Here is a 20,654-nt window from a genome sequence, read left to right on the forward strand (position 1 = left end):
TCTGAATGACTCAGACAAAATTACAGCCCAAAACCGAGAGTCTCCATAGCCAAGACAAAGGCTTCTAGGAAGGGAAAAACCTTTTGTTAGAGGGCAACTGATACAGGTTACAAAAGCAGACCAGCTTCAGAGAATGCAGACCCATCTTCACATAACTGAAAGAAGGTCTGGGCACTCAAAAGCATCTGCTTTTTCCAACTGAATACTTAATCTCATTAAAGATAGTCCCCCTTCCTGGACTACCCACCTGGAGTTACATCTCCAGCAGCGTGGCTACTACCTACTTTCCAGCACCTTTTATGCTGTACTCAAGGTTTCTGAGGAGATACCCTCCTCCATACTGTTTTCCAAAGTATGAACGAACCTTATGAATGAACCTCATGGAGAGGTTAGTGACTTCAGACCAGTTGCTGAAGACTGAACACCTCATTGACACAGGATTCGAGGAAGAAGGCTAGAGCCAGAGCCCCAGGCAGGAGGTAGTCAGGACCATGGGAGAAGCATCAAGGCATGCCAGAGCCTGCCTCAGAGGGAGCCGGGGCTGCTCCCCACACCTTGGGAAGCCCCCATGCCCATCCCACCTCCACAGCAGGCTCAGAGGCTGCCGTGGGTGCCTGCCCTGCTGCCTCTGGCTGCAGCCCACACCACCAGAGCCAAGGTCTCCGTTCTCATGCTCTGGCTCCAGCCCAGCACCTGCTGAGCATGTCCTGGGCTCTCACAGGTAAAGGAGGGGTCCCAGCATCCTGTGAAGCCTCTCACATTTGAGTGATGCTTGGCACATGAGCAACCAAACAAGCTTGTTCTGGCTTTCTTGCTTTTAGGACTGTCTGACTGCATGGGGTCCATGCTTCTCTGAATGACAAGTTTGCTCATCAGGCTGTGCACAGCAGGAGTAGCCCACACTGTTACCTGCACACAGCTCAAGGCAGAGCCAAGCTTACTGTTCATTTTGCTTGAACCAATGCATTGTCCAACCCCATTGTCTTCTGTTCCCATAGGGAAGTCAATGCCTTCCACTGACTGACAGAGCTGGGGCTGTGCACCAAGCAGAGCTATTTCTGTGCTTTGCATTGAATAACCATTGCCTCTGGGGTTGTCTTTTCACAGCTATCAAAAGTTGTCCCAAAGTGCTCTGCAAACCAGGCATGGCAAATACTTCAGCAAAGACTGAAAATGCACATGGCCCTGGGACAGCAAGTAGCTGCTCCCCTCCTAGGGCATGTAATGCCAGCCAGCTGGGAGCCAAATGTGCAGAGCAGTGTACACATACTAGAGTGTATGCTGTGTTTTAGCAGACGATGACTTGACCAAACCACCAAAGAAGTCCTTGCAAAAAACCCTCAAATACGAAAACTTCCAAACTTCTCTAAGGAATTTCAGCGCTCCCTTCCAGTTAAAATTAATAGGAACTAAAAGCCAAAGCCATCGTAAAGGATTTGTAACAAGTCTGTATAATTTATACCTTTATGAGATAGTAGCACATTTCTTCTAAGGCCAATGGAGAGCTGTGGGTTCAGGACAAAGGAGCTCTGTGTGTGATAGCACCTGGACTTTCTTTGCAAGGCCTCTCCTTTAGCTATTGTTTGATCCAGCCACTTAAACCAAGCCTTAACACCCAATGCCATTTTAAAAATGAGCATGAAAATAAAGCCTAGCCTGGCAGCACGCAGCTGTGTCCCAAAATGCAGACAGAGCCAGGCTGTGCATGGGCTTCACTGTGTATGTGTATGGGAAGCTGCGGGTTGTGCAGGCTGCCAGGCTAGTAGGAGCTGCCTGCTTTGCTCTGCAGCGCTCTTGGGGCTGTCTGGGCCAGTCTTGTGGAGGCAGAAGCAGTGGCAGAGCAAGCAAGGGCCTGCCAGGGAAGTGTGAAAGTTGCAGGGGAGCTGGTACACAGAAGACAGCCACTGTCCCTTCGAACAGTCCCTGAGTGCTACTGGCCAGCACACAGCATGGGAGCTGCTGAAAGGTGCTCGCAGGGCAGCCTTTGGTTTGGAGTGCTTGCAGGCTTTTACTGAAGTACCTTAAAACTGCACAATGAACAGGTCTTTGTTAAAACTGCAAGTGTGCCATCAGATCAGGGAGCACTGAAACTTCATGAACCAAAGCACTGGTGCAAATTGAAAGGCACACGGATGAAGAACAAGCACAGCCTGCAGGAAGCCTTCACCCCTGCAACCGTCAAATGTACCAGTTGTTAGAAAGCAAAACTATCCATCTGGCAAAGTCTCACATCATAAATCCTACAGGAAAGTATTCCGGAGCAAGCCTTCCCACAGTAAGGGAGGAGCAGAGAGGGAGAAATAAAAACAGAGCCCAGAAACCTCCCCATAGAAAACACCTCAGATAAAAAGGTAGCCTTTCCACCAGAAAAGGTGGATGGGAAGATGCAGTGCTGTGTGATGGTGTGATACCAGAGTGGATTACAGTGCTGACCAGCTAGAAATTGCATGGGATTTTCATCCCATATAAACAATTTTGTTCCTTTTAAACAAATAAAAAAGATACTGGCATGAGTAAGGCTTGGGACTTATGTTGTGCACTTCTAGAAAGAGAGCTGTCAACAGAGCTATGCCTGTCAGAAAAATATGTGGTTGATCAGTTCTCCTAGAAGCATCTTGTTAATGTCGTTATCTTTTAAATCCTGTTTTCTGCAAGTACTGTGCCTTTTCTCCCAAAGAAGCACAAAGTGTTTTAAAACTGAATCACGGAATCATATTACTATTTGTCCATTTGTTAGCAGCAGAGATGTAGCAAGGGCTACAAAAAGAGGCAGTCAGCCCAGTTCCCTGTTGAGAAGAGAGTGTCATGAAATACAGGCCATTATAAGACTATAAGCTGTGCAGTACTGGTCAAACCAAAGCCCTGTCTTGTCTCTGACAGTGGCCAATAGGCAATGCATAAGGAAGAAGATCAGCACAAGCATGCAATGTTAATTTTCTTCTGGTCATTTAGGATGAGCAGCTCAGAGACAACTGAAGTCAGCCACAGTGTCTTTACATTTAATAGCCTTTGATGAATTTCTCTTCCATGAATGTGTCTAGTTGCTGTTGGAAAAAATCTAATCTTGTAGCATCCACAATATTTGTGACAAGAGCTCCAGTGTTATGTACACAGTGTGCAAAGACACATCTCCATTTACTACTTTTAACCCCCACCCCCGTGCTACCTGTGGTTTTACAGGCACAGCCAGCATCTCCTTCCCCAGCTGGAAAGCAATGATCTCTTTAGTAGCTTCTTATACAGAGGTTGACATGGCTGCAGTCGTTTTTTGTGCCATCTCTGGTTCTGTTTTTCCCTTTGGAGATGGCAAGACCATCCCGCACACATGATATTTATGTCACCCTGGTTTGTTCTCTATTCCATTCTTAGTAATTCCTAATGTTCATTTTGAGTTTTGATGTACTGAATACAGATCTTTATCTATTATAACCCTGAAATCTCACTCCTGCATGGTAACATGGAGTCCAAAGCCTCCCAAAGTGCCTGATTGCTCTGGGATGTTGCTGCAGCTGGGACTTCATGTTCATGAGGGCAGTAGCTGCAAATAGTTTGGGAGCAAGGATGGAGAGACCTGCCAATTCAGAGAGCAGCTCTGGTGGGGGGACAGAGAGAAGCAAAATGTCTTGCTTAGAAAATGTTAATTGTGCCTGGGTTGAAATGTGGCCCCCTTTGACACCATGTGGCTGCAGATCACAGACAAGCACCTTGAAGCATGAGGCCAAGGGAGATTTCAATGGTTTTCCATCACACTAGCAGGATAATTCCCCGACTCACAAGTGACTCCATTCAGTTAGTTACTTCATGTTTAGTTGTATTGCCTCATCAGCCTGGGCCACTGGAAATACCTTAACAAATATTTACCTTGTCCTGAGTCATCTGCAGTTCGATAACCAATGTTGGTAAAGTGAGCCTCACATACAATTTATTTGCAGTCATGCATGTTCATTCACCTCCGCTCCAAACACCACTCAGGTGTGCCTGGTGATCCACAGATAACTTTGTACAGCTATTTTACCTTAACTGTCACATGGTACCAGGCAGATTTTACTCCCTATTGGCTGGTGTGGTAGAATAAGTCTTTCGTTCAGTCTGCAACACAACTCTATCTATTCCAAATGACATGGAAAGTTGTAAAATTACTGCTATAAATGGAGATCTGAAGAAGCAAGGGAGCAGTTTTGGTTGCTAGCTGCAGTCTGGGTAGAAAGGGACTCACATGAAGGCCGTGGGAGATGATGAGGGGGTTTGTGCAGTAACATCAGTCATGTACCAACTGCCTCCTCAAGTACTTCAACGAAATAAGAGCTGGAAACAAGGAGTGTACATGGGGCAAGCTACAGAAAAGAAATTGTGAAATTAGATCATTGGGAATAAGCAAGGTGCCCCTGAGACAGAGGCCTCTGCAAACACACAGGCAAACTGGTCACAAAGCTCCTGCAAGGTGGAAGAAGGCCTGGAACAGATCAGCAAGTCAGATCTCCAGCTGGTCTCAGTCTCAGGGCTGACAACAAAGCAGAATGGAATAAGGAGGTGAGGACGGGGAAAAGAGGGCTGCCTCTTGATGGATGTGATTGTGAATGATCCAAAGCCACGTTTTATTGTTGCTGTCCCAAGCAGTGAGGACAGTGCAGCATAAACACATGAGATTCAGAGCATCATGTAGTCATTCAGAGCGTCTACTTTCCACTGCACTGAGGTTACTCGGAACTAACATCAATGGCAGGGCAACAGAGAGGAGAGCCACGGGCACTGACATTGCCATATAGACTTCCCTTCACGCAATCCATCTACACAGAAAGGCCATTAATGATTGTGCAGGGATTATTACACAATTCCTGCCATGCACATCATTTAACCTTTGCAGACAGCTCACCAGCCTGTTCTCAGAAATCGGGTGAAATACTCCCCCTGCAAAGAGTTAATTAATGCAGCTTAGACTATAAATTATAGTTAATTTTTCACAAACTACAGCTACTGTCGAGGAGAGCAGGGAGACAGAGATAATTTCACTGCTCCTTTTTTTTATAAATAACTTTGACTGGTGGGTTCATAGAGTACAGACACTTTATTCTCTCAATATTTAGACATTCAATTAGACAGATGAACTCAGCTGGTTGGAGAGTGTATACAAATTGCCTGCTCTGTATATGCCTCATGTACTTACTGATAAAACACAGAATTGCTGAGGTTCCTCTCAGCTGAGTTCATCCAACTGCTTGTCAGAACATGGATGAGAAGGTGTATGGCCAAGCTATTCCTTAGTTGTAGCACTGTAATCCTGGCGCAAGCCACACTAAATCCATGATTTATGGTGATTAATACAGAGGGGCTGTTGATCCTAACCATTCTCTCTGTGGCAGATTTTTGTATGTCTGGTACAGACACTCTCTTCTCTTAATAAACCTGAACAGAGGCTGGATGCTTACTGCTGCTATCTGTACACAAAATCAGAAGGACCTGTGCAGACTGGGGCTTGCCTGGCAACAGACTGGGGACTCTGGAGCTCATAAAAATTCTGCTCCTGTGTGTTTATTCATTTGGAAATGACCCAATATTTACCTCTGCATTTTATTGAAATAGATCCTGCTGGAATTATGTTCCCAGTTCCTGAGGGGATCATGAGGATCAATAGCTGCAGACCAGAAGTTCATCCCAAAATACAAATGCCAGACTGCAGGACACTCATCTCAGAGCATCAGGTATTGCTGATCAAAACAACACAGGCGGCACTCCCTATGTCTCCTATCTGCACTGTTCAGGTGTTTCACTGAGGAGCAAGTTTAAAGGTTTCTGAGCACCAAGGGACTGCCTGTTTCCATAGGACAGGTAGCTATTGCAGGGGCAAAGTCCTGTGTTATTATAAAGCTTCTAGTTACTCCACCAGGCTGACCTCTCCAGCTTTATGAAGGAGCCCTTCCTATGCTTTTCTCTACCACAAGGGTCCCAGAATGCACGTTAGCACTGCAGCATTTTATTTTCCCAAAACCCCATAAATTGTAATAGCAGCAACATGATACTTCAATGAGGGCATTTGTTCAACAACCTAAAAAGCCATTTGCAGGGCCAGTGCCAGCATGAATGCTTCACAGGCAGGACAGCTGAAGCCCAAGAAGTGAAGCAACATGCCAGGATCATATGATGGAGTCAGACAGAGCAGATCTCCCGGTACACAGCCTCCTGCTCTGAATGCTGGGCTTACAGCCTCGGTTCTTCCAGGGATATCAGCTTCCATCCTACACTTGACTCCATACTGCCCGTCTTTGCCTTTAGAGTCACAATGGCCTGTCTTTACACCGCATCTAGGGTAGTAGATGTGATGGCTACTTAAGAAATACACAGTGTGCAAAATAAGCAATGGCTGGGACCTGACAGCAGACAGGCACAACACAGCTCTCTCTGCAGACTGACGGTGAGATCTCCAACATGTACACCTCAAGGTACCATGCCTGTATGCGTGCAGGCTCCATGTAATTATTAACCACACCTCCAGTTGTGGGTTTTAAATTATCTGAGCAAAGGCCATGCCAGGACTTATTTTTAGTCTAATATTGAAAACTGGTTTGTCCGCATGGCCCTTGGTGGACTGACTTCTGTCTGTTCTACCTGTGCTCTGGGCTGGCTGGACACCCTTCAACTCCAAATCAACAGCACCACACTCACGTTTGTAGCGTTGCTGGCTCTAGGAGAGTGCAGTGCCTTCAGACTGGAGTGCCCAGAGATTGACCAGCCAATTAATGTGCAGGTCTGCCACGGTCACCCCGTAAAGGCCATGCCAGACTGGACTTGAGACAAAGGGGAATTGGGTGAACCTTAATTACATGGCACATCTTACTATATGCTGAAGCTTCAATTCAACTAGATGTGACTAATTCAACTAGATGTGACTAGATGTGACTTACAAACCATATCACAATAAAGACATCACTGAGCCATTGTAATCATGCAAGTCTCTTAATTGGAGAAAGAAGGGCTGTTTCACCTGCCCTCCCATGGGGATCTCTAAAGGGACTTCAGGAGGGCTTGTGATCACCAGCAGTTGAAATAAAGGACCCAAAAATCAATCCAGAAAGCCCAGCTTTCATTCAGGTGCCTCACATTATCCCCCACTCCTCATGTTCCCAGCACAACTCAGCACTGCCTCTTCTGCTCTTTCTCCCTCTTTCATCTTCCCATCTGATCCCAAACCCCTCTCTGCTGCAGAGCACCCGTAGAGTGAGATTAGGCAGCCCAGCCAGCACTGCCAGCCTACATAGGCTGATAAAGTAAAGGCACTCAACCAGATTAGCTAGATAGTGACCCACACAAAGGGCATGAGCAGAGTCCAGGTGAGCAGCTGCAACGATCTACATGTTGGTTTAGGGAATCTGCCCATCACTGGCAGATCCTCTTGTATCCTGATGGTATCCAAACCATGCTTCCTCTACCCAGCCTGTATTCTCTTTTTCCCCTCAAGACTTTAACTGTTTGTTGAAGTCAAGGAAATAAACTAGAGGAGAACTCAACAGCAGAAAACAATCAAAAGGGATTACCTGACCTTTTCAGATATTTCAAACATTATCCTACCTTTTAAAAATGAAACTTTGATAAGATTTTAGTATCTTTGTCCTGCATAAACCTTCCATCTCAGAATGCTCTACAGGTTGCTCTGAACCTTCTTTCATTTTTGCCTCCATCAAAATATTTCTAAACTTCGACACTGATTCCTATTCTGTTTACCAAGCAGGTCTGTAGCTACAGACTCTCAAACCTTGTTTAGCTGCTTCAAGCTGCACAGTGACAGGATCACATTACCATTTTGAGTTCTCTGGATGTTGAAATGAGCATAAAGGATCTTTTTCTCTGCATCAGGGCACATGATCAAGTTACTGCATCCCTGCAAGTTCCTGCCTGTGAGCTGAGCCACTGTGACCACCCAACTGCACAATCCTAGCCTGTGACAAACACAAGACAACATGTCTTATTTAACACTTTTTCACTATGGATGAGGCTACTGCAACTATCTCATGCTTACTGGGCTCAATAGGAAGACTTATTGATAAGAGTAGTAGGCATGCCTTCTCTTTTGAGCCCCAGTGCTTTCTTGCAAAGATGCCCCAGCATCTTTAGGGCTACTCTAGTCTGATAATGCTCAAACAAAAGCATATACTCAGAGGAAGGTGTAAGACTGGTACCATGTCAAAATATGCAGCATCATGGAAAGACTTTCCCAGACACCAGATTTCCTTTCTGAATCTGGCCCTCAGAGTCTAGCTTGACCATGTGGACCAAAGCTGGTGTTAAGATTGACACTACACCCCTATGGCCAGGCTAGCACTCATCACACTCCATGGTCCAGCTTGTTATATCTGCTAAATGGCTCTAGCTCATCTGAAGGTGTCCGCACCACTGAATGAAGCTGAGTGGTATCCCATGCCATGCACATACCATGTAGTGGCAGCATCAGGAAATCCAACTCTGTCTGGCAGGTCCCAGTACTCACCCCAGGTATAGGGTTGCACCCACATGGGCTGGACAAGGGTGCAAGGCAAATTTGAATCCAGACAGCTCTCAAAATGCAGCACCGTCAGATCCCAGATCTCCCAAGTGTGCTGTCTTTGGTCCCAGATCCAGACTGGTATCAGGGTTGTTTCTACACCAGAAATACCATGAGATCGTTGGATTTCTCCATACTGTCATGAGATCTGTGAGGCCCATACCAAACAGTGCCCCTGTCAAAGGGAACCAGAGGTCCTGCTCCAGCCAGCATGTAGGCAAGGGGAACAGCAGCTGGGGAAGAAATCCCATGCACGTTGTCGTAACAATACAGATGTTTCCAAGAACCTATGGTACCAATCTGTCTCCTTGCACTCTGTAGCCTCATCTCAGGTGCCAGATAGGCATGGAAAGGTGCTGAGCGGGACAAAAAATATGCTTCCAGAGAAAAAAGTTACCCAAGAACGGAGACAGAACACCTTGGAGACCTGGGCTGCATTTTAAGTGCTGTCTGGTGTGTAAACCTGCCTTGTGTCAAGGATGCAGCAGTGCCCAGAGGTCTGTGGCCACTGCAGAAGAGGAGGAAGGCAGGGGTGACTCAGAACGTGGCAGGATTTGCTAGCAGCTACACTTAGAAGTGGTAAGAAAGGCTTTAACAGTGCTCCAAGAGGGAAATACATGATATCTCACTCCTTCTCCCAAGGCAGGGGTAGAAAGGAAGGCCAGACCATCCAGGAAGGAACTGGAACCTTCAGGAAAAACACTAGTTAAAAACATATACCAGGAGCAACAGCGCTACAGAGGGTGAGGCACATGGGGCTACACGGAGTGATGGGGTTTTTTTATCCCCGTGCCCATAGGGACTGTCTGGGCCATGGGGAGAACACGGTGAGCTTCTTGAGGTGTACAGTCTAACACCCTTGCCCAGCCTACCTGGTAAGATGCCTGCCTTGCACCTCAGGCCAAACAGAAGTGACTAAGCACCGTGACCAAGCTGCCTGTGCGAGGCAGTCTCTCCTTTCCCAGGGAGCTGCAGCTACCACCACGTTTACATGGTGCTTTCTCAACACAGTGTTTAAAATCCAGTGGATCATTTACAACCTTTCACTGAAACAATGAGAGGTGGGACAACCTACAGGTGCCAGACAAGCTTTTTAATACAGATATTTAAAAGAAATGCAAGAATTTTACAAGAATGAGATACTTGTCTGCTTTCCCAATCATCACACCTCACAACATCTTCATTACCTTCCCGTATGTTATAAACATGTGCAATTCTATGACAGATCATCAGTAATCATAAAAATCAGGGAGACTATGTGTTATTTAGATAACAATTGAGAGAGATCATAAAAAAGGAATGTGAAGGAAAAAGTCAATTACAACTTTAACGCTGGAGACTTTACCATCTCTTCACATCATTACAAAAAAAACAGTCAGTCAAGGATGATGTTCCCACAGGGGAAAGAAGTTTTTCAAAAGGAGAAACTTCTGTGCAAGCCACACGGCATTTTCCTAGTTTCCTTTCTATTGTTGAAATTTGGCTTTTGGTGAAAATAGCATATATCTAATACAATGCAAATATGTAGCATGGATCTATGCTGGTGAACACAAAGGAAAAATCCTGGGGAAGGATGGGCATTGCATTAATACTGCTGCGTCTCAGCATGATGTCCTCAGTGCAGTGGAAGGCTAAGCACAACACAAGAGCAAATTTTAAGTGCAGTTTTGTAATCACAAACGCTTTTAAAGGATACCTGGCCAGTCCCTGCTGTGGCTGCAATAAGATTTCCTTTAAAATCATTAAGCTTTAATCAATCCTTTAAAAAAGATTGAGCTTTCCAAGGAGGAAACATCCCCATAAAATCTGCAAAGCAGAATTGTCAACAGAGAGGCACAGCTAGCTGCACTGTCAGTTCTGGGCATGAGCAGCTGGAATGGAAATATAGCACAGATCTCAAAATAACCGCCTGGTCCTCTGCTCTCCGGGTGCCTGGTCATTTGGATGTGATCCTGGTGGGCTGTCCAGCGTGCTGACGCTTCTTGGGTGGCGCAGTGTCCCCCAGCAGGGAGAGACTCTCTGACACAGAAATAATGCCCCCCACCAGAAAGAGCTGAACCAATGGCCAGGCACCTGGCTTCTAGATCTACACTTGTATACATGCTTTGATTTTTATTTTTGTGTGCCCATTTTCTACTGCATTTGTGACAACTGAATAGGAGGGAATGCTAAAAAGCACTTCCACCTCATTAAATCAAATTAAATATTTTGGAAAATCTGTTCTTGCTTTCTGGAGACTCAAGGAAAAGTGTGATGGCAGGGCATAGATGTATTTTCTGCAATTTTCTTATGACTTATGCTTAGGAGACTCACGTCTTTTTTCTTGTATTTCCTATAGCCTCTTTTGGTTTTCTCACCTATGCTCAAAAAAAAAAAAACCAAACCAACCCCAAACCCAAAAACAAACCAACAAAAACCCCTGCTAAATCAAAGGCCATAACAAGCACATCTTACAAGTATCAATAAACCCATGTATTGAAAGAGCTGGGAATGCTTAAAATCCAGTTGCAATTTTAAGTAGCATGTTCTTCAAGTCACCATTGCAATAGTTATCAACCTTTCCCTCTCTAAGATAGAAACCAGCAATATAAATCATATTTTCTGAAAGATCTAGGGAAAGATCAGTGGCTTTGGGAGAAATCAAAGAGAAGTAGTGATTAAAGAAGATTCCAGGAGGCAATAAAGCATTTATGCAAAATGTCTCATAAAAACAAAACAAATAAGGGGAAAGAAGCTATATGGGGGGTGGGGGGAGAGGTACTTACACTCTTCTTCCATAACAACTATTTTAGTTTCTGAGGCTGGTAAGACTTGTGGTGCTTTCGTTGTTCCTGGGGAAATTAAGGCAAGAAAGTAGTAAACAAAATATCTATTTTGAGCAGAGAAGAGTGGACTGCAGGGAGGAGGACAAGAGCAGGTGCTGCTGGGTGGTGCAGGCTGGGGTGGCTGCCAATGTGTTAGTACTGGTTAGAGTATGCTCAGATGGGTAACTGGGTAACAGAGGCAGATAAAGAAGTGCCCCTGCAGGGGACGGCACAGGGCATGCCAGTCCCCTCACTGTAAAGGGCCTCATGCCGTTAGGATCTCTGTCACGATAAAAAGGCAGAAATGGCTCAGGATTCACCTGGCAGGTGATGAGTGAAACTGTGGGAGGTTTTCTTAGTCCTGACGGCCATGAGAGTGCAAAGACAGGATCACAGAACATGACAGTGAGAAAAATGTGGAGTTGAAGAAAAGGTGAGATCATCTGAAAAGCCTCCATCCCACAAGTATGTACAGTCCTGCAGCACAAAGTAATGCTTGTACAAGAGATGGAGGAACATGAAACAGATGAAGGCCATGGCTCAAGGCAATACAGGAGCCGAGCGCATGCAGTGATTTCCTTTTTATAAACGAGGATACTGGGACAGTCCAGTGTCCACAGTCACCAGCTCTACTCAAGCCCGCTGGCAGCAACAGCCCTTTCTGGATCAAAGCCCCTCACCATCCTCTAGAGGCACAAAGGAGAAAGCACCATGAGCCTACGCTGTGCGTGCAGCACCCTGTCAGAGATAAGGGGTGAGACCATCATGAAAAGGTAAAAGCAGAAAGAATTTTTTATAAAAGTTTGATTTTTCCTGCAGTGTTTAGCAAAGCGGGGAGGGGGGTGGGGAGGGGTGGTGTCTGGTCAGTTAAGGAGGTGTCCAGAAATTTTCTGAGGAAAAAAAGAATCTGAAACAGTCACGTCTCAGCTGTGCCCTCCTGCCCATGTGATACCAATATTAGACTACTCAATAAAGAGAACTGGGAAACAGGACATTTTTCTAAGAAAGCATCTAATTTACCTCAAAATAATAAAAATCTGAGAATAGCACCAAAGCCCAATATGTTTTGGCTAAGCCCAGAAGCGTTTCCTCACAAACTGACACCCTCCCAAAGCTTTTCCATTTGAAAGCATTTATTTCTGAGCCAGGCATTTTGTGGAAATACCAGAATTGCAGAGGACAGATGAGATGATGGTTAAGGCTGATGGGCATTTTCTAAGTGACAAGGGGTCGTTGCACTGCAGCCACTCTCTTTCTAAAGAAAATCTCTCTTCAGTGTGGTGTTTTCAGTGATTTGCAACAGATCTGCATGGCTGAAAAGGTGCTTTTTTGAAACTGGTATAAACCGAAAAGTGGTAGTGGAATAGAGCAAAGAGTACTTTGCAACAGCAACACTGCCTCATCAGGCTGAGAAATTTTTACCAGCAGAGACTGAATCTCAGACCTTCACATCCATGGGCCTGAGGGTCTCATGTGTGAGCTCCTTCTCTGCCAGCCAGGACTCAAATGGGCTCAGAAGCCTCTGTCTCTGGCCTCTGCACCCCTGGAGGGGAATGGTGTGCTGGGCTGAGGACACCTCGCTCCTCCACGATGCTCATTTCAAGCCTCAACAGTTCAGGCCACCTTTTGGAATGCCACTTCTCTACAAGGGAACCCAGAGATGTCCGCAAACCTCGTGTCTCTGTATCACAAGATGTGGTGTTAGCTCAGGACTTTTTCCCAGTCCTGCATTCACCTGCTTGTATCACAGCAACATTACAGGACCTCCAACAATACTGCTAAGTGTCAGGTCAGAAAGTGTGCTTCCAGCAGACAGTCTCAGAGCATCAGTCACAGCCAGCCTGCTTGGAACAGGCAGATGCACCAGGTTCCCAGGGACAGGGAAGCAGTAAAGAAGCACAATATAAAGCAGCAGAACATACAGAAACAGCAATAGCTGGAGTGAGCTTCTGGAAAAGAGGGGAAGGCTCCAAGGGGAGGCCAGCTTGCATGTCTACTCTGATTAATTGTTATCAACCACTAGAACTTCACAGAGCACTGTGTTGAGACTTAGCCACAATAGGATCAGTGCTAAGGAGCCTGGAGAAGAATGTAGGCAGGGACAGAAGACAGCACACATGTGGATTCCAAGACAAGCAGATGCCCTGAGGAGTTTTCTGTTGAAAGATATCACAGAAGAAGGGAGCTTGCAGAACTGAGGAAAGCTGTCAAGGTCCCAAGAAGGCCCAGCAGTAAGGAAAGAAGGAGACTCCAGGACAGCAAGTGCCTGGGCACAGATGAAGGTGGCTCGGCTCTGGGTAGCTCCAGGGGGAAGTGAAAAAAGAGTGCAAAGGGGGTGACAGAGCTGCAAAAGCCTACAGCGATCACCATCATCTTGTTTACCTTCACAAGGGACTACGACTAGCATTCAACTGCTGTCCTGCCAGGTGACCTGCAAATAGCAGCAGCAAGGTGTGCATGCATCCGAGAGTGGCAAGCCAAAGGCAGATTTGCAAGGCAGCTTAGAAAATTGATTAATCAAGGCTCTTCCACAGCAGGGCACAGCAGGCAATCTACTGGATCTGCAGCACCTTGCAGCCTGCAGCTCCCACTAGGAAAAAGTACAGGCCAGATCTTTGGGTCTCTTTGGTTGCTTTTCAAGTCCCAACACATTTCTGGGCAACTCAGGCGTGTCCTCATACCCCCCGCGACCTGAGTGAGAGCAACTACCTGTCCTTGCCAGACAGCATGCCTTCCTGCGGAGGGAAAGTTAAACCCTGACAAATGCTGCCGTTACCTGTGCACGCGGGAAGGGGGAGTTTGAAGTTGTAGTGGCCTGATGTGCATTTTCCTGGTGCCATAAGCAGTGTGCAGGATTAGAACCTTGCAGCAGGCACTGCTCAATCACATTCTTCTTCTTGTGAAAGGGTATTGGTAGTGATTGGGAAAGCCGAGTGCAGGAGGCAGACAGGGCTCTGATGGCAGGCACATGCTGCCTGTGCACAATGCACGTGGGGAGAGGGGGTTGCACATGCAGCTCCCAGTCAAAACAGGAACAGTTTATATTGTGATGGGACAGCCAGAGTGTTGAGTCAGAAAAAAAAGGAGTGGCACTGCCTCAGTGAGCTTACTCTGGACACCTTTCCTGTTGTGATCGGAAAGAAACACAGCAGAGCAGCAGGGCTAACTTCATAGACATGAAGCATGAAGGCACGGAAGTCTAAGCATGGATGTCCTTTCTCCAGACTTTGCAAGAACTGGGTTTTTACAGACTACTCTTCTACAGTTTTTACAGGTTACTCTAACTGAGGGGGAGGCTATGTGATATTGCAGCTTCACAGAATAAAAGATTCAGGACTGCAAACACTGCTGAGGCAGAGGTTAATAGAGAAAATAATGCCAGAAAGCAGCAGGAGAAAGCTACCTTCCTTCACATTTGACTAATGCTAATAAGAGCACAACGGAGAAACTGGATCACACCGAAGGGCTGCAGAGCACAGAGCCCAGGCTCCCGCAATGACCCATTGTGAATGGCAGGAGGAATTGCTTAGGAAACAGAGCTTGTACAGAGTCATCCCTCCCCTAGTTGCACCCTCCTGGCTTCTGGCAACCACTGTAGGGACTTTCTGAGCTGGAGGGTGCATCCAAACCATCATGTTAAGCAATATAATTATTACGACCAAGATAATAATAAAACCACCTAACCTCAGACTCCATCCGCTGAGCTCTAAGAGATGGAGCACACATTCTAGGATGAAAACCAGAAGCAACTTCACTCATCACAAAGCTATGGTTTAATTACTTGTCTTCTGGTGAGTTTTGCTTCTCAGAAATTCTTTAAAAAAGGAAAACATCAAGCCCACCAGCTTTCTTTCCTCCTTACCCCTTTTTAAAAAATACATAGACTGTAAGTTTATTTAAAATGTAAATTAACCACATTGCCAGTGACAGATAATGAAGATAAACATTTATGCTAAGCTGCATTTTTCTTATCTCCCAAGATTGTTTTACTCGATAGCCTGAAAGCATGAAACAAAATACAGGACAGATCATGTGCAGAACCTCCCGCTATCTGCTTGAACGGCAGACAGCTCAAGACATTTGCTGGCTTCTTCACTTACCACTTTTCACATTCAGGCTGCCTTTTGCGGTGTCTTTCCCTAAAATGTTCTCCGCTTCACAGCTGTACTCCCCAGCATCTTCCAGCTTCACCTTGTTGAACTGCAGTCTGGAAATCTTTCTGTTGAAAAGTACAGCAGACATTTCTTACTTGATTGCTAACCATCCTCATGAATTGATAACCATTCCTGGCTCTGGTATGCTGCCTGGTACGTCACCCCTTCTTGAGAGGATGGGCTGCCTGACCTCACAAGCTCTCAGGCACCTCACAGGCACTCAAGCCTGGTCAGGACTCGGATGAGACCCTTCCCAGGAATCACAACCACCCTGATTTCCTAAATGAACATCTCCCTCTGAACCCACTGCTCTTAGCATGTTGCCATGGTTTGGTCTGACACCTGCTCTCATTGGCACAGAAAGTCTTGTGAGGGGTTGAGCCCAAGAGTCCCAGCATCCCAGCACACAGACTTTCTGCACTGGAGAAAAGCCACTTTACTGATGGACAACAGGATCTGCCTGCAAGACGGAGATGTGGAGATGAGATGCATATTCTGCACCTTCCTCAGCAAGGAGGCTGAGCAGTCTGGTGCTTCACCGGGTGCATTCAGCAGTGCCACACACTCAAACGCAAACACCCATGGGGTCAGGGGTGACTCATCCCTTTCCAGCCTGCAAATCAAAACCCTGTGGTTTGACCTAGACTGCTAGCTTGTAGCTTTATCCAGGCCAACAAATAGGGCAAACACTTTGTCTCCCCCATATACACACACTCCAATGTACTACAAACATGTGGGACGGAACTGCACACAGTCATCTTATCAGCCAGAAGTGCCTAGAAAGAGCAGAAGACAATGATTGCCCATGCCACCTAACAACCTGTGCTGCGTGCTTCATGGGAGAGGGAGCAGCTCTGCAGCAGAGCTCTGCGGCACTATGGGGAAGATGAGCATTGCCTTTCCCACTGTCTATGACTGATGCCTCATTCTCTGGGATGTCTCTCTGACTAATAGGCAAAACCTTTTGTTGCCTAGTTTAACAGAGATCTATAGGAGCCTTCAACACACACTGAATACCACTCATGAGACCACAGTGGGACTTCCACATTAGGCCCTCTGTTTTACTACATTTCCTTCCATTTTAGCCATCTTATCAAAAACCACCCTGTGTACTCTTCTCATGAGAACATCTCCCTGCTTTCTACCCCAAGCTTTTATCTCAGGTCTGTGTCATACAGGTCGTTTTATTTAGAGACTTGGAAACACTGCCAGTTTTAGAAAGATGTCCCAGTGGCCTGTGTCACTGAAGGCAAATAAAATTCCTTTTATGTGGAAAATAATCATTAGCTTTGGACATATTTGCAACGTTACATGTGTCATCTGAGAAGGACTTTTCTTTGGGCTGTGCAAATCATTGTCCATAGGAAATCCTTCGAAGAAGCACACTGGCAACTTTTTAACACCCTGACATGCTGTTCTACTGGGAGGCATGGCCCAAGGACACACCATGAACATCTCTAGTTATATTAGTAAATTAAAAGCACTTGGAGACAACTTGGTACATCTCCCAGGATACAGGCACTGCCCTGTTTTACAGGATGTTCAATTGCACATCCTGTAAATGTTCAAATTTTCAATTGCACAAGTCAAATGTTCAATTGCACAAGTTTAGGTCCCGTGTGGAGCAATTTTTAAATGAATGTTGACAGTATGCAAAGATCTCTTGAATCCCTCTAATCCTAGGTCTCCCCTAATCCACTGTGCAAAGCCAGTTATTTCGGCCAACATGTTCCAACACGGGTGCCTAAACAAGCAGACTGATTCAGAGTGGTGCAAAGCTGCCTTGATTCCCAGTGCTGTACACTTCTTTGAATTTTCTCAAGTCTCTTCGAGCAACCTGTGACAGTCCTGGGCATCGTGGTCCTCACTGCTGTGATGAAGGCATCAATGAAGGAGTCATGCAGCACCCAGAGACAGAAAAGCATTTAAGAGCCTCCAGGGCCTGTTGCTACCTGGTGGCAGTTGGGTTCTGCATCTTGCTGGGGAGGTGCAATGGGCGCCTGATGAAAGGGGTTGGCTCTGTTGGGCTGTAGTGCCCAGTCCAGGACCACGTTCCCCACTCCCTCCACAGAGGCACGTGTAGGAACACTCAGCAAAGGGGCGAGGTGAGCTCCTGGTACAACTGCATGCAACTCCAACAAGACTGCCCCAGGCACAGCACAGCCATTACTTTCTCTCAGCTGTCTCAACCCTCATTGACAGAATACACCATTTGTTTTATAACCCACCCCTATGACAGTCTTGTAGCTATTGCTGCAATGCAGAGTGAAAAGGCAGGCAGCACATGTTGAAAGCAGCTTGGAAGAGTGAGGCTCTAACTCAAAGTCCTGTAGAAAACACCACCCTCGCACACCAGCATGGTGAGGCTATCTGCCAGTGCAGACCTGAAAGCATTAATGAACACCCTGTCTTCAGCTGCTGAAGGACAGATATTCTAAATGATAATTGGCTACATTGCAATCTCATATGCACAGCATGTTTTACCGTGTGTAGTAACTGGAAAAATCCACTACAGCATTACAATATCAACTATGTATGTGATCTTTTACAGATAAAGGGGTTTAAGTCCCAAAGATACAAATTAGTAAGTTATTAATGACACGAAAGGCTGATGAAAGGAGGCACATTTGACAGATTCATCTCCAAGAACAGGATGAGGGACATTTGGTCTTTTACCTGGAACTGGAGAGGAATGTGAGCAGAATAAAAAGCAATGTTGGCATTTATCACATATCAGCATCAAAGTGAAACCAAAGAGGATTATTTTGTTTTAATGCACAAGACTGTTGTACTGTCAAAAGAGCTTATTTTTATTTTCCATCATAGTTTGTTGAAATTCTCCTGGATTGTAAGGCCCCCTTGAAAAATCAAGAGCTTTTTCTTGCTTTTCATACCCCAGACCAATGGTGTAGCTACTCTTGGTCTCCACACTGTGCTGTATAATGTCAGGTAACAGACCTGGGGGAGAGAGATGAAGGGTAAAGATGAAGATCAGCTTTAATGTGGAGCATAGCCACAGTAAAGAGAATTTCCCTATTCCAGGAAGCACTGAAACAGCCAGAGATACCTTGTTTCACAGCATTAGTCATGTGCCTTTTAGTTCATACGAATAATGCCTGTGCGCTAGAAGAACTGAACTAAAGGATGTAGAAGAGACTAGACCTTGCTTGATCTGTGTGTGGCAAAGACAAAGATGACCAGTTTGTCTCTGTTCTATTTTACTGTCTCCAAGTGCTACTGAAATGTCTCAAAACTGCCTAGGAAATTGTTTTTTCAAGTTTGTGTTCTTCCTCCTGCTGCCCCCAAGGGCAAGGTACTTTGTTCACTTGAGGGCTGAGGTGTGTTTTTACAGGAACACCAAGTAGTAGCATATAAGGCATTATGTTGTGCACAGGAGTATTGTATCAAGTCCCCTGCTGACCAGGGCAGCGGGTCTCCTGGGGACACCAGCCCCTGGGAAAGCCCTACTGTGTTCGTTCACAAGGGTGCCTGACTGCCAGATGATGCCATTCTTCTGGAGGAAGGCACTGCCCCGGGCTGTTTGTTCAGTGAAAGGGCCAGGGTCACTGACAGATCCCATCATTTCACTGCAGTGCAACTCTGCTGACATTTCTTTACTCCAGGGGAAAATCTGCCTCATTGTCTTTTCTGACCCTCAGCACATATGACTTAGCCACGCACTAATTATCTCCTGTAGTGGCAGTGGAGGAGTAAGCCATGGGGAATATGTTGTCTGCGAGCTCTGGGGGATAGGATTCACAAGGAGACCTTCAGCCTGGCCAGAAGAAGATCCCCCAAAATACCTTTCTGGCCAAAAGAAAAGAGTCCCCCAGAGGGCAGTTTGGAACGATGAGTAAATCACCCTTTGCAGTGCCAAGCTCCAGGCTACAATGGGAAACAGGGAGATCAGCCCTTGGCCGGGACCTACACAAAGATCCTTGCAAATTCTGGCCGGGAAGGGTAGCTTCATCTGCTGCAATTTAGGCATCTCAGAGTTAGACATCTAAATCTGAGCTTGGGCCCTGAGGCCTCCAGTATAGTCAGAGGAAAAGAAACAGGCACTTCATCTCAGCCAAGGAGGAACTTTTCATGACAGGAGTCATGTTCCCACCAGCACTTTGGTCAAGCTTGAATCATTTTTCTCCTCTTCCCTACTGCCAAGTGGAAATGGGACTGTCTTCCCAGGTTGTCTCCTCGCAAAGCCATTCATCTCAGAGCGTGTGAGCAGGAGGGCAGCTGCCACGAGCTACCTCTGAGACACCTACGTTTCACTGAGGACTCAGTGTTCCCTATGTGAGTTCAGCCGCTTCTGGATGCAGAAGGACAAAAATAGGTTCAGGACAAAAATAGCTCTAGGATTACTACTATTGTAGTATTTTGTTAGTCTTCTAAAAATATGGTAGCTAACACATAAGTAATAAAGAAATCAAGGAGTCAGCTGATGAAGAGAATTTGAAGACTACACCATATGTGGCCCCTAAATTGTCAATGAAGAACACTGCACATAGTAAACACACCTGAGATCCTAGGAAAAGGAAATTCCCAAATATGACCCTTGCAAAGGACGCACTGAATACACGGCTGTGGTTACCTGTTAACTCCATTCCTCTCTGTTTGCACAGAGAGCCAGTGGCAGGAAGCACACCAATATTGCAGAGAGCAGTAAGGCCAGCAATTGCTGTAACGTGTACTGCTTACACTCCTGCCAAAGATTTAATTGGTGCCTATGTGCTGTCCTGGCACTCTGCATGGTAATGCATTTGCCCTGAGAGAGCAGGTTAATGATTGGCAAGAACATTCAGAATATCCAATTCTTCAGCTTACAGTCAAGAATTGTTGTCCAGCAACCGTCAAAAATCAGGCAGCCCCACTGGCTGGAGCAGAGGCTTTCAGTGCCCTGGCCTCCAGGAACACATTCATCTTCTCCAGCCCACAGTGGGATAAAATCAGGTAGAAGAGATCACTGCAATGCAAAGCAGAGTGGGGATGGCTGTGGCAAAGCACCTCTGTCCGGCAGGGCAGAAGTGGCAACCAGGAACATCCTCTCCCCTGCACAGCCAGATGGAAACCACCTCAATCTCTTCCCTGTCCTTCAGTTACAGTGCAGAACAACAGAGCTAGGCAAGCCAACTGTGCCTTGCAGTGCTTGAGAAGAACAAGTGG

General features: G+C 46.1%; 1 protein-coding gene across 1 annotated transcript in view; it reads right to left on the minus strand.

The window, feature by feature from the left end:
• The window catches only part of NRG2 (neuregulin 2), a 178,772-nt gene that overhangs the window by 35,737 nt on the left and 122,381 nt on the right, over window positions 1–20,654 (minus strand). The window contains exons 3-4 of the mRNA XM_075510183.1: window positions 15,438–15,556; window positions 11,299–11,364 (exon numbers count right to left, since the gene is read on the minus strand). Coding sequence (XP_075366298.1) covers window positions 11,299–11,364; window positions 15,438–15,556 — 185 coding nt within the window. The remainder of the gene's footprint in view (window positions 1–11,298; window positions 11,365–15,437; window positions 15,557–20,654) is intronic.

Source organism: Mycteria americana, chromosome 8 (assembly GCF_035582795.1).
Source record: "Mycteria americana isolate JAX WOST 10 ecotype Jacksonville Zoo and Gardens chromosome 8, USCA_MyAme_1.0, whole genome shotgun sequence".
Classification (NCBI taxonomy): Eukaryota; Metazoa; Chordata; class Aves; order Ciconiiformes; family Ciconiidae; genus Mycteria; species Mycteria americana.